The 12,500-nt window shown below is 48.3% G+C and overlaps 1 protein-coding gene across 2 annotated transcripts in view; it reads left to right on the top strand.

The window, feature by feature from the left end:
* The window catches only part of LOC135050208 (interferon alpha/beta receptor 1-like), a 224,946-nt gene that overhangs the window by 199,156 nt on the left and 13,290 nt on the right, over nucleotides 1-12,500 (top strand). For both annotated transcript variants that reach the window (XM_063956463.1, XM_063956464.1), the window contains one exon: nucleotides 1,191-1,335. In XM_063956463.1, the coding sequence (XP_063812533.1) occupies nucleotides 1,191-1,335 (145 nt within the window). The remainder of the gene's footprint in view (nucleotides 1-1,190; nucleotides 1,336-12,500) is intronic.

Below are 12,500 nucleotides of genomic sequence, written 5' to 3'. Positions count from 1 at the left end.
CCCCTACTTGATTTTTCATGTGGATAGAGCGGAATTGAGGATTCATCCTCAATTTCTGCCTAAGGTGGTGTCTTCATTTCATATGAACCAACCTATCGTGGTGCCTGTGGCTACGAGTGACTTGGAGGACTCCAAGTCCTTGGATGTAGTCAGGGCCTTAAAACATTTTTTTTATGTAGCTAGGACAGCTAGAGCGAGGAAAACAGAGGCCCTGTTTGTCCTGTATGCGGCCAACAAGGTTGGCGCACCTGCTTCTAAGCAGACTATTGCTTGCTGGATCTGTAACACGATTCAGCAGGCTCATTCTACGGCTGGATTGCCGTTACCAAATTCGGTAAAGGCCCATTCCACTAGGAAGGTGGGCTCTTCTTGGGCGGCTGCCCGAGGCGTCTCGGCATTACAGCTTTGCCGAGCAGCTACTTGATCGGGTTCAAACACTTTTGCTAAATTCTACAAGTTTGATACCATGGCTGACGAGGATCTCGCATTTGCTCAGTCGGTTCTGCAGAGTCATCCGCACTCTCCCGCCCGGTCTGGAGCTTTGGTATAAACCCCATGGTCCTTACGGAGTCCCCAGCATCCTCTAGGACGTAAGAGAAAATAAGATTTGAAACCAACCGGTAAATCTTTTTCTCCTAGTCCGTAGAGGATGCTGGGCGCCCGTCCCAGTGCGGACTACATCTGCAAGACTTGTATATAGTTGTTGCTTACATAAGGGTTATGTTACAGTTGGAATCGGTCTTTGACTGATACTGTTTTTTGTTCATACTGTTAACTGGTTATGTGTACTCCAGGTTATATGGTATGATTGGTGTGGGCTGGTATGAATCTTGCCCTTAGGTTTACAAAATCCTTTCCTCATATTGTCCATCTCCTCTGGGCACAGTTCTCTAACTGAGGTCTGGAGGAGGGGCATAGAGGGAGGAGCCAGTGCACACCCATACTAAAAGTTCTTTATAGGTGCCCATGTCTCCTGCGGAGCCCGTCTATACCCCATGGTCCTTACGGAGTCCCCAGCATCCTCTACAGACTAGGAGAAAAAGATTCACCGGTAGGTTTAAAATCTTATTTTATATTGGATGGATGTATTAGGCCAATAGTATTCATTCCATCTTAGAAGCTAGCGAGTGTATTAGCCATATCCTGTCTCTGTAACTTGTAGCGTTTCATGTTTCATTTTGGTTTTACAGGTGATTCCTACAGAAATGCATGGTCCTCATTTTACAGCAAAAGACCTGGAAGCCTCCACAACTTATTGTATGAAAGCACGAACAAAGTGTGTGGATGATGAACACAGAGCCGGCCTTTACAGTGGTATTCACTGCGTCACAACTGGTGGGTAGTTACAGATGGGTCCACAGTTATCTTGGCTAGTTTGCTGCACCTAGGCTCAACATGGTTTATTAACACAAACCCTTCATCTATTGTTCTCAGCTGCAATACAATACAGAGAACAATACAGCAGGGGATTAAGTCCAACTGCCCAGTCTCAGTTAATCCTATTAAAGGTCAAGATAAACATGGACCCATCTGTATGTCAGAGAGATACAGGTTGCTGCTGCAGCACAGGATGAGCTGGGCTCTGCCTATTTGCCAGAATAGTTTTGCCTCTTTCCCTATTGGATAAAGTCATGACTGAGCGAGAAGAACCTTCTTCTGTACGTATGTGTGTAGGAGGGCTCCGTCACCCTCTCTCCTCTAACCACCATTCACATTCCCAAAAGCTCCCTACTGTGTCTCACACCCCAGCCTTAAAGGTGGCGCCCTCTTCCCGGCATCAGTCATCTTACTCTCTTCATCATCACACTTACACTAGAATAGAGAATTGGGGGTCATTCCGAGTTGGTCACACGCTGAAGATTTATTTTCGCTGCACTGCGATCTGGTCTCTACTGCACATGCGTATGCACCGCAATGTTAGGGCGCGTCGTACAGGTACAATGCGGATCGTTGCTGAGCGATGGATTTAACAAAGAATCCATTCGCACAGCCGATTGCAAGAAGATTGACAGGAAGAGGGCGTTTATGGGTGTCAGCTGACCGTTTTCTGGGAGTGGTAGGGAAAACGCAGGCGTGTCCGGGCGTTTGGAGGGCGGGTGTCTGACGTTAATTCCGGCACCAAAAAGACTGAAGTGATCGCAAGGGCTGAGTAAGTTCAGAGCTACTCTGAAACTGCACAAAATGTGTTTGCAGAGCTCGGCTGCACAAGCGTTCGCACACTTGCAAAGCGAAAATACACTCCCCCTGTGGGCGGCGACTATGCGTTTCCACGGCTGCTAAAAACAGCTAGCGAGCGATCAACTCGGAATGGGGGCCATTGTTTCTTTTAATAAAAGTTCAACACCCAAACCTGATCGCAGACACTTTCCTAGCCCTTATCACATAGTCTTATTTATTACCAGTTATTTATATAGCGCACACATATTGCGCAGCGCGTTACAGAGAATATTTCAGCCATTCACGTCAGTCCCTGGCCCATTGGAGCTTACAATCTATGTTACCTAACACATGGACACACATACACACTAAGGTTAATGTTTTGGTTGCAGCCAGTGAATTCACCAGTGTATTTTTGAGGTTGGAGCTCCCGGAGGAAACTCGTGCGAATACAGGGAGACTATACAGTTAGGGTCGTAGTGCAGTGAGGCCAGTGTGTAAACGACCCCTTTGCCAATCATCTGCAGGTGGGATCTGACTGGGATGCGTATCCGTCTCCTGTAGATGGGTGCGCGCAGCTCCTGAGTGTGTGTAGTTACTACAAACCACACTATCTGTCCGCAGAGGATAAACTGATGTGAGGCAGGAAGTAGCGCAGTGGTTGAAGGAACTTTTTTTTGCCGAGCGAATATGAGAGATCGCTCATTCAGCTTCATTCTGGTAACAGCCCAGGCCCTGGGTGTCGTCGTCCCTGTCACGTCTAGCAAAGTTTGAGGATCCGGCAGCTGAGATTTGCCCGAGGAGGTAGCAGGCTGTGGATGAACAAGATGAGGGGGTTGGATATAGTTCCTTCGCATGGGACACGAATCAATGAAGAACGTAGGCGGGGTTTGAGAGTCAATAGAAAGTATTTATTATGTACAGGGCTGAGGTAGAGAACTGAGGCTGGAGCACGATGGTTAAGGAACGTAATTGCGGATAAAGAACTGCGGGTTGTGGCTTGAAAGACGAGGTTGTGATTAATGAACTGCAGAACTGTGGATAGTGGTTAAAGACGCGGCTGGAGGCGAAAAACTGTGGACTGTGGTTTGAAAGACGAGACTGTAGATGAAGAACTGTGGATGGTGATTGAAGACGTGGCTGGAGACCAGGACTGTGGTTTGGAAAACGAAGCTGAAGATAATCTGCAGGCTGTGGTCGGTGGTACAAAGGCGTGGCTGGTGAAGGAGATCTGTGGAGTGTGGCTTGAAAGATGAGGCAGAAGACCCGGGGCCGACTGTGCCCAAAGAGTCTTACTGGACCGGGTTTTCCAGGAGAGCTTCCACAGGCAGTAGCAGGCTAGAAACAGCAGGGCTGCAGCAGCAACAGAGAACCGACCAAGCAGGATCAGGAGGAACCAGAATACAGCAGGAATCCTGGGAGCACAGGCTAAAGCACCTACAACAGGGTTGTAACTTGAAGCACTGGTGTCCCTGTCCTAAACCAGCCCCCTTTTATAGGGAGAGCTTCCCCTGGATTGGCTAAAAGAACAGGAAACAGGAACTATGCTTAAAACTTGGTCTCCAACATGGCAGCGCCCAGTAATGCAGACCTTTTTGCAAAGCCACATTGCTCACTGCCCCTGGTCTCCTAGCAACGGCTCAGCAAGAGCGACCCCCTCACCGCCGCTACTGCTGCCCACGGATCCGGTGCACCTCCGCCGCAGCCCGCACATCGCCAAGAAAGCCAGCCCCGCGGCCCCAGCGTACTGGTAAGACTCCGGACGCTGACAGTACCCCCCCCCCCCTTTGCGGGTGGACTCCGGACACCTATGTGGTTTAGTTGGAAACTTGTCCGAAGTAGTTTTGGAGCATGGACATCCTCTGCATCTACCCAAGATCTCTCCTCTGGCCCATACCCCTTCCAATCAACAAGGTACTGGATGCGACCATAACATCTGCGAGAATCGAGGATCTTGTGAATCTCAAATTTGTCTCCATGTGCTGATTGGATCTTGGGTGATTTAGGCAGAGCAGCTCTGAACCGATTAAGTGCCAATGGTTTTAAGAGAGAAATATGAAATGCATTAGGAATTCTTATCTGCGGAGGTAATTTCACTTTGTAAGCCACAGGATTCAACACTTTTTCGATTGGGTAAGGCCCAATAAATCTGGGAGCAAACTTTCTTTTAGGAACCTTTAATCTTAGGTTACATATGGAAACCCAAACCCGATCTCCTACCTTAAGGCTTGGTACAGCTTTTCGTTTCAGATCTGCATAGGTCTTATATCTCTTGGATGTCTTGAGCAAAGTCTTGTGAATTTGTTTCCAGGCTTCAGTAAATTGTCGAAGTGTTGACTCTGCGGCAGGAACCTCGAGCGTAGGCAGAAGTTGGAAGTCAGGAACTCTTGGATGGTAACCATAATTAATGAAGAATGGAGAAGATTTTGTGGCAGAGTGATAAAGATTGTTATGGGCAAATTCTGCGAACGGGAGGAAGTCCAGCCAGTCGTCCTGTGAGGAGGATATGAATAAACGCAGAAAAGTCTCCAGATCCTGGTTCACTCTCTCTGTTTGACCATCCGTTTGGGGATGATATCCTGAGAAGTTTAATTTCACGCCAAGAGTAGAACATAGGGATCTCCTAAACTTGGCCACAAATTGAGGACCTCTATCAGACACGATTTCCTGTGGTAGACCAAGGAGTCGAAAGATCTCTGCTATAAACAATTTTGCCAACTGGGATGAAGATGGAAGATTAGCCAGAGGAACAAAGTGTGCCATTTTAGAGAATCGGTCAACTATGACCCATACGGTGTTCCGCCCACCAGACGTAGGTAAATCTGTAATAAAGTCCATAGAAATATGCGTCCAAAGGATGGAGTAACCCGGCTGGTGGACCTTTGGGACTTTTATGCTGGGCACATTTTGGACAGGCAGCTACGAAATCTTGAACGTCAGTCCTGAGATGAGGCCACCAGTAGGAGCGCTGAATGAATTTAAGTGTTTTATTACCGCCCGCATGGCCCATGAAGGAGGAGGAGTGAGCCCATGTAAGAAGTTTTTTGCAAAGATTTGGTGCAACAAAGATCTTCCCTGGAGGAGGAAGTGGATAGGTATTAGTTGCAGAAAAAGAGGTGGATTCCAGGATAAATTGCTCTTTTGAACGGTCAGAGGGTTCTTCTGAACTTAGGGAGCGAGATAATGCATCTGCCTTTTTGTTGAGGGAACCTGGTCGGTAACTGAGTTTAAAATTAAAACGGGTAAAGAAGAGTGTCCATCTTGCTTGGTGTGGGTGCAGACATCGGACTGACTGTAGATACAGGAGGTTCTTGTGATCCGTGGTCACTGAAATTGGATGCTGAGCTCCCTCCAACAAATACCTCCACTCCTCAAAGGCCAACTTAATTGCCAGTAATTCCTGTTCCCCAATAGCGTAATTCTGTTCAGCGGGGGAGAATCTTCACGAAAAGAACGCACAAGAATGGACCTTCTTGTCCTCGAAGAGCTGGGATAATACTGCTCCTACTCCTACAGTAGAGGCATCAACCTCCACCAAGAACGGACGGCTGAGATCGGGTTGCCGAAGAACTGGAGCAGTCGTGAAGGCCTCCTTTAAAGACGAAAAAGCTTCCAAAGCCTCTGGATACCACTTGGCAGGATCAGCTCCCTTCCTCGTTAATGCGGTTATAGGAGCTATGACAGAAGAATAATTTTGAATGAATCTTCGGTAGAAGTTAGCGAACCCCAGGAAACGTTGAATTCCTTTAAGGGTAGCTGGAAGCATTCAATCCTGAATCACCTGGACTTTAGCGGGTGCATCTGTAACCTCTGCCCTGAAAGAATGTAACCGAGGAATGCAATCGTGGGTACTTCAAAGGTGCACTTCTCTAACTTACAGAATAACTGATTTCCTTCGTAAACGAGTTAGCACTTCTTTGACTTGTTCCCGATGGGTCTTCAGATCCCTAGAAAAAATGAGGATGTCATCCAGATACACTTCCAAGCAGTCATAGAGGAGATCTCTGAAGATTTCATTGACGAACTCTTGAAAAACAGATGGGGCTTACATAGACCAAAAGGCATTACCAGGTATTCGTAATGGCCGTCGCGGGTATTAAATGCCATCTTCCAGCGCCGTAACTAGGTGTGTGCAGAAGGGGCATTGCCCACAGCGCACACCTAGTTAGAGCGCATTTTTCCTATGCGCTCGCGCACCCTCTCTTGGCCCCAGTGTAGGCGATGGAGAGACCATGGGGAAGTGACCCGCTCTGAAGCCGCTGCCTCCGGGTTACCCGCTGTGGCCGGAGAAGAAGAAGAGCCGCTTCCGCCGGGGGGGAAGGGGGGAGCGGCTGCTTCCACCGGGGGGGGTCACTGCCACCTAGAGAGAGCCGCTGCCTCCGTTATCCACTGCTGCTGGGGAAGAGCCGCTGCCTCCAGGTAAGCCGCTTCCGCTGGGGGGGAGAGCCACTGCCACCAGGAGAGAAGCACTGCTGCGGGGGAAGAGCTGCTGCCGCCGGGAGGGAGTCGCTGCTGCGGGGGGGGGGGAGAACCACGTGCACCGGGTGAGAGAGCTCAGCCACTCAGCTACAGATGTGGTTGAAAATAAAAAGTGGGGGGGGGGGGGGCGCCGATACCGTTTCTTGCACACAGCGCTAAAATGTCTACTTAAGGCACTGCCGTCTTCCATTCGTCACCTGGGCGAATACGTATAAGATTGTAGGCCCCCCGTAAGTCCAGCTTAGTAAATATAGTAGCTCCTTTAACACGGTCGAACAGTTCTGGAATCAGAGGTAACGGATATCTGTTCTTAACTGTTATGTCATTGAGACCTCTATAGTCAATACAGGGCCGCAAACCCCCATCCTTCTTTTTGACGAAGAAAAACCCCACTCCGGCCAGAGATGTAGAAGACCTGATGAACCCTTTCTCCAAGTTCTCCCGGATATACTCCGACATGGCCTGTGTCTCAGGAAGTGAGAGAAGGTAAATTCGACCTCGGGGAGGAGTCTTACCGGGTACTAGCTCAATGCGACAATCCCAAGGACGATGCGGAGGCAAGGTGTCCGCTCCATGCTTACTGAAAACCTCTTGAAAAGCTTGGTACTCCACAGGAAGGCTGGAAGGTCTAACTGAAGGTAAACAGTTCTGAAAGCAGTCTTGTCCCCAAGAGAGAACATCCATAGTTTGCCAATCTATGTGGGGATTGTGTCTGATTAACCATGGAAACCCTAGGATTAGTTCATGAGAGGTTTTAGGAATTACAAGGAAAGAGATTTTTTCTGAATGGAGAACTCCGACCTTCATCTTGAGAGGAATAGTACGACAGGATATAATACCCTCAGGGATATAACTTCCATCCACCGCGGTAACTGAAATGGTACGATCCAAGGGAACCGTTTGTATTCCAGATCGTTTGACCAGAGCTGACGTAATGAATTCTTTTGGCGGCTCCGGAGTCGAGTAGTGCAGGGATGAGAAGAGAAGAAGAAGGGAGCTCCAATTGGGTTAACAAGACAGACTCTTTCTTGGTATGTAATTCTGAGAATTCTCCTAGCTTGACCTCTCCAGCACAAACTAGGAGCGGGCGTTTCCTGGACGTAGATTGCAAGTTTTAACAAAGTGATCAGATGCACCACAATACAAGCAGAGGTTCCCTTGTCGCCGTCTCTGATGTTCTTCATTGGAGAGGCGGGAGCGATTAATCTGCATGGGTTCCTCCGCAGTTGGTGATGATGGTGTTGGTGGAAGAACAACTCTAGGCTTAGGGCGATCTGACCGTAACCTCTCCGTACCTCAGGTCAAACTTATTGCTTAAAGAAATTAGTTTATCCAACTTATAAGGTACGTCCTGAGTTGCGAGGTCATCTTTGATCTTTTCGGAGAGACCGCTCCAGAAAGCTGCAATGAGAGCCTCCTCGTTCCAGTTCAGTTCTGAGGAAAGGGTGCAAAACTGGATCACGTACTGACTGACCGTACGCGTGCCCTGACGCAGGCGCAGGACCTCCAATGAGGCGGTTCATCGAAGATTCTTGGAAAGGTGGCCACGAATTCTGGATAGTTAGATAAGATGGGATCCATCCTCTCCCACAAAGGTGAAGCCCATTCCAACGCTTGCCCAGTAAGTACAGAAATTATATAGGCTACTTTGGTTCGTGCTGATGGGAAGTTGGCCGACTGTAGTTCGAACTGGATTTCGCACTGGTTAAGAAACCCACGGCATTGTTTTGGATTCCCATCGAATTTACTGGGAGATGGCAAATGCAACCGTGGAAGTGGTACTGGTACAGGAGGAAGCGGGACCGGAGGTGCTAATGTGGGAGCAGCTGTAGATACTTGAGGGGCCGTCATGGCAACACAGAGAGAATCGAGACGTTTGGACATACTCTGCATGAACTGCACGATTTGAGACTGTGTGGCCTCCTGCTTACTTAAGCAAGACCAGATATCTGCAGTTGAATCCCCTCCTGAGGCCTGATCACCCGTCGAATCCATTGGGCCAGTGCTTACTGTCACGTCTAGCAAAGTTTGAGGATCCGGCAGCAGAGATTTGCCGAGGAGGTAGCAGGCTGTGGATGAACAAGATGAGGGGGTTGGATATAGTTCCTTCGCATGGGACACGGAGCAATGAAGAACGTAGGCGGGGTTTGAGAGTCAATAGAAAGTATTTATTATGTACAGGGCTGAGGTAGAGAACTGAGGCTGGAGCATGATGGTTAAGGAACATAATTGCGGATAAAGAACTGCGGGTTGTGGCTTGAAAGACAAGGTTGTGATTAATGAACTGCGGAACTGTGGATAGTGGTTAAAGACGTGGCTGGAGGCGAAGAACTGTGGACTGTGGTTTGAAAGACGAGACTGGATGATGAACTGTGGAACTGTGGATGGTGGTTGAAGACGTGGCTGGAGACAAGGACTGTGGACTGTGGTTTGGAAAACGAAGCTGAAGATAATAATCTGCAGACTGTGGTCGGTGGTATAAATGCGTGGCTGGTGAAGGAGATCTGTGGAGTGTGGCTTGAAAGACGAGGCAGAAGACCCGGGGCCAACTGTGCCCAAAGAGTCTTACTGGACCGGGTTTTCCAGGAGCGCTTCCACAGGCAGTAGTAGGCTAGAAACAGCAGGGCTGCAGCAGCAACAGAGAACCGATCAAGCAGGATCAGGAGGAACCAGAATACAGCAGGAATCCTGGGAGCACAGGCTAAAGCACCTACAACAGGGTTGTAACTTGAAGCACTGGTGTCCCTGTCCTAAACCAGCCCCATTTTATAGGGAGAGCTTCCCCTGGATTGGCTGGAAGAAACAGGAAACAGGAACTATGCTTAAAACTTGGTCTCCAACATGACAGCGCCCAGTAATGCAGACCTTTTTGCAAAGCCACATTGCTCACTGCCCCTGGTCTCCTAGCAACGGCTCAGCAAGAGCGACCCGCTGTAGCGGCGTCCCGCCGCCACGAGCGGACCCCCTCACCTCCGCTACTGCTGCCCATGGATCCGGTGCAGCAGCCCACCTCCGCCGCTGCCCGCACATCGCCAAGGAAGCCAGCCCCGCGGCCCCAGCGTACTGGTAGGACTCCGGGCGCTGACAGTCCCCCCACCCACATTACTGCAATGTTTGGGAACTGCCTTTTTTTAATTAATGGAAAATTCCATTTTAAAATGGTCTTTGCCTCAATAGGCCCGAATGGCCCATAAATTATACGCTACGCAGTCTTAGTACTGACCACCAGGTGGGGCTGTTCCCAGGAGGGAGAGTTGCGACTAGGCCGCATTGTTAATTCGGGTGTGGGTCATTAGGTCGGCCACTATTAGTCGACATGCATTAGGTCAACATGGTGACTAGGTTGACATGGTCAGTAGGTCGATATCAACAAGGTCAACATGAAAAAAGGTCGACATGAGGTGTTTTTTTTTTTGTTTTTTTTGGTGTCGTTTTCTTCGTAAAGTGACTGGGAACCCCAATTAGTGCACCGTGTCCCCTCGCATGGCTCGCTTCGCACGTGAGGGGACACGCTGGTTACCGTTCCTAATTGTAGTCCACGTGGATTGTAAAATGTAGAAAAGTTCAAAAAATGGCAAAAAAAAGAGAGAAAAACATGTTGAGCTTTTTCTATGTGGACCTAGTTCATGTCGACCGATAGTGTTCGACCTAATGACCGTATGCCGTTAATTCACTGAATACACTTCTTTCAGTTTTGCTCGATTTCCGCTGCGGCGTTATCAGTAGACGCTGCGTTTCCCCAGTATGATTATGGCATTTCAGACCTGATCACTCCTCTGCGTTTTTGCAGATGTCTGCGATCAGATAGTCGCCGCCCATAGAGAGTGAAAACCCGCCCCGTGCAAGTGTGCAAATGCCTGCGTACGCCGTGCGAAAACTTCACCGGACAGCTGCAGATCCGTTCGCAACTCACTCACCATCGCATGATTTTTTCAGTCTGTGCAGCCTGTGCTTAGCCCAGGACTTACTCCTACATTGCAATGAGAACAGGCTGATCTGGGCCGAAGCTGATGCCACACACCCGCCCTGAAAATGCTTGGACACGCCTACGTTTTTCCTGACATTCCCAGAAAATGGGCAGTTACCCCCCACAAACGTCCTCTTCCTGTCAATCACCTTCTGTACACCTAGCAAGCCAAATTTTCGCACCATTCTGTCGCTGTTTGGGCTTGCGTTGTATACGCCTGCGCAGTCATTCAATAATCGGCCGGTCAGGTCTGAATTAGGCCCTTTATCAGGACCCATGGTGTGGAACAGGGCAATGAATATTAGTGAACGGTACTAGACAGTATTCCCATGCTTGCAATACATGTATCCATGGTATAACTGAGGGGTGAAAGGAGCGTACCTGTGCACTGTACATTTTTATTTTATTATTTTTATCTAACAACCACATAACATTAGAAAAAATTACCAAGAATTGATAAATAAACAGGCGCTACAACTGGGCTGGTTCTCTGAGCTGCAGTTGGAGAAGGTGATAGTTGGTCACCCCAAAATACATAAACATATAAACACAACGAGAACCAACTGCGCTGATGAAAATTCACAATTAGGCATACAATACCAATAAACCAATATCTAGATATTTAATAAGAATGCATAAAATTACATAAATGACAATATCTACATGCTAAAAATATCACACTAAAACTGAGCCTTGAACCAATCTCTAGACCGCAATTAGTCTCTCTTAGGGCAGTCTGTGTGCAAATGCCGGCATATGCAATATGTGCTGATGGATGTGCAAGTCAATCCTGCAGGACCAAATATTTGTGGTGTCCAGTCTGGAGATCAATAGTTACCAGATCTCTTGTGGTATTTCGGCCTGTTATTTCACCTAGCGAGGGTCCAGAGTCTCCTCTTTATCCAACGCAATAACCGTGGTGGTTCTCCCTTTATTATAAGGTTTGATAAAGCTGCCAAGTGACAGCGAAACGCGTTAGAAAGTCCACTCTCTGACCAGGGCACTGCTGAAAATCTAATAGGACCCTGCATGAGTCATCTGCACTGTGGGAGATTCCAGTCCCCTCCCTGTGGACATTAATAAAGGGAGAACCACCACGGTTATTGCGTTGGATAAAGAGAACAATCTGGACCCCCGCTAGGTGGAATACCCGGCCAAAATACCATAAGGGATCTGGTAACTATTGATCTCCAGACTGGACACCACAAATATTTGGTCCTGCAGGATTGACTTGCACATCCATCAGCACATATTGCATATGCCGGCATTTGCACACAGACTGCCCTAAGAGAGACTAATTGCGGTCTGGAGATTGGTTCAAGGCTCAGTTTTAGTGTGATATTTTTATCATGTAGATATTGTCATTTATGTAATTTTATGCATTCTTATTAAATATCTAGATACTGGTTTATTGGTATAGTATGCCTAATTGTGAATTTTCATCAGCGCAACCACATAACATTGCCCAAAGTACAATGTACTTACCTTAGATCTAGCACTCAGTCCTATTTTAATGAGTAGGTCCAAATCTGACGCTTAGAACCCCTCTCTTGTGAGGCTCCAGTCTGGAAAATAAGAGAAGACACGAGGGGGGTATCTAGTTACCCGCTGTCATTTACCAAGGGTAATTCTTTCACCTGGTCTCTCTGAAAAGCCGTCACGAGCAGCGGCTTATCAGAGATTGTGTGTCTTCTGCCTCAGGCAGGCCAAACTAAATCCCCAATAAGCACTGGCTTTTGGGGGACCCGAATGTGAAAACACAACGGTTTCACTTAACTTGTGTGTTTGTGCGGGTAACTGCGCTCCTGGACAAACCATGCCGCACTCACGGAATAACTGCGCTCCTGGACAAACCATGCCGCACTCATGGAATAACTGCGCTCCTGGACAAACCATG

Source organism: Pseudophryne corroboree, chromosome 2, assembly GCF_028390025.1.
Source record: "Pseudophryne corroboree isolate aPseCor3 chromosome 2, aPseCor3.hap2, whole genome shotgun sequence".
In the NCBI taxonomy this organism is placed as follows: Eukaryota; Metazoa; Chordata; class Amphibia; order Anura; family Myobatrachidae; genus Pseudophryne; species Pseudophryne corroboree.
This window is presented reverse-complemented; position numbering and strand designations above follow the sequence as displayed.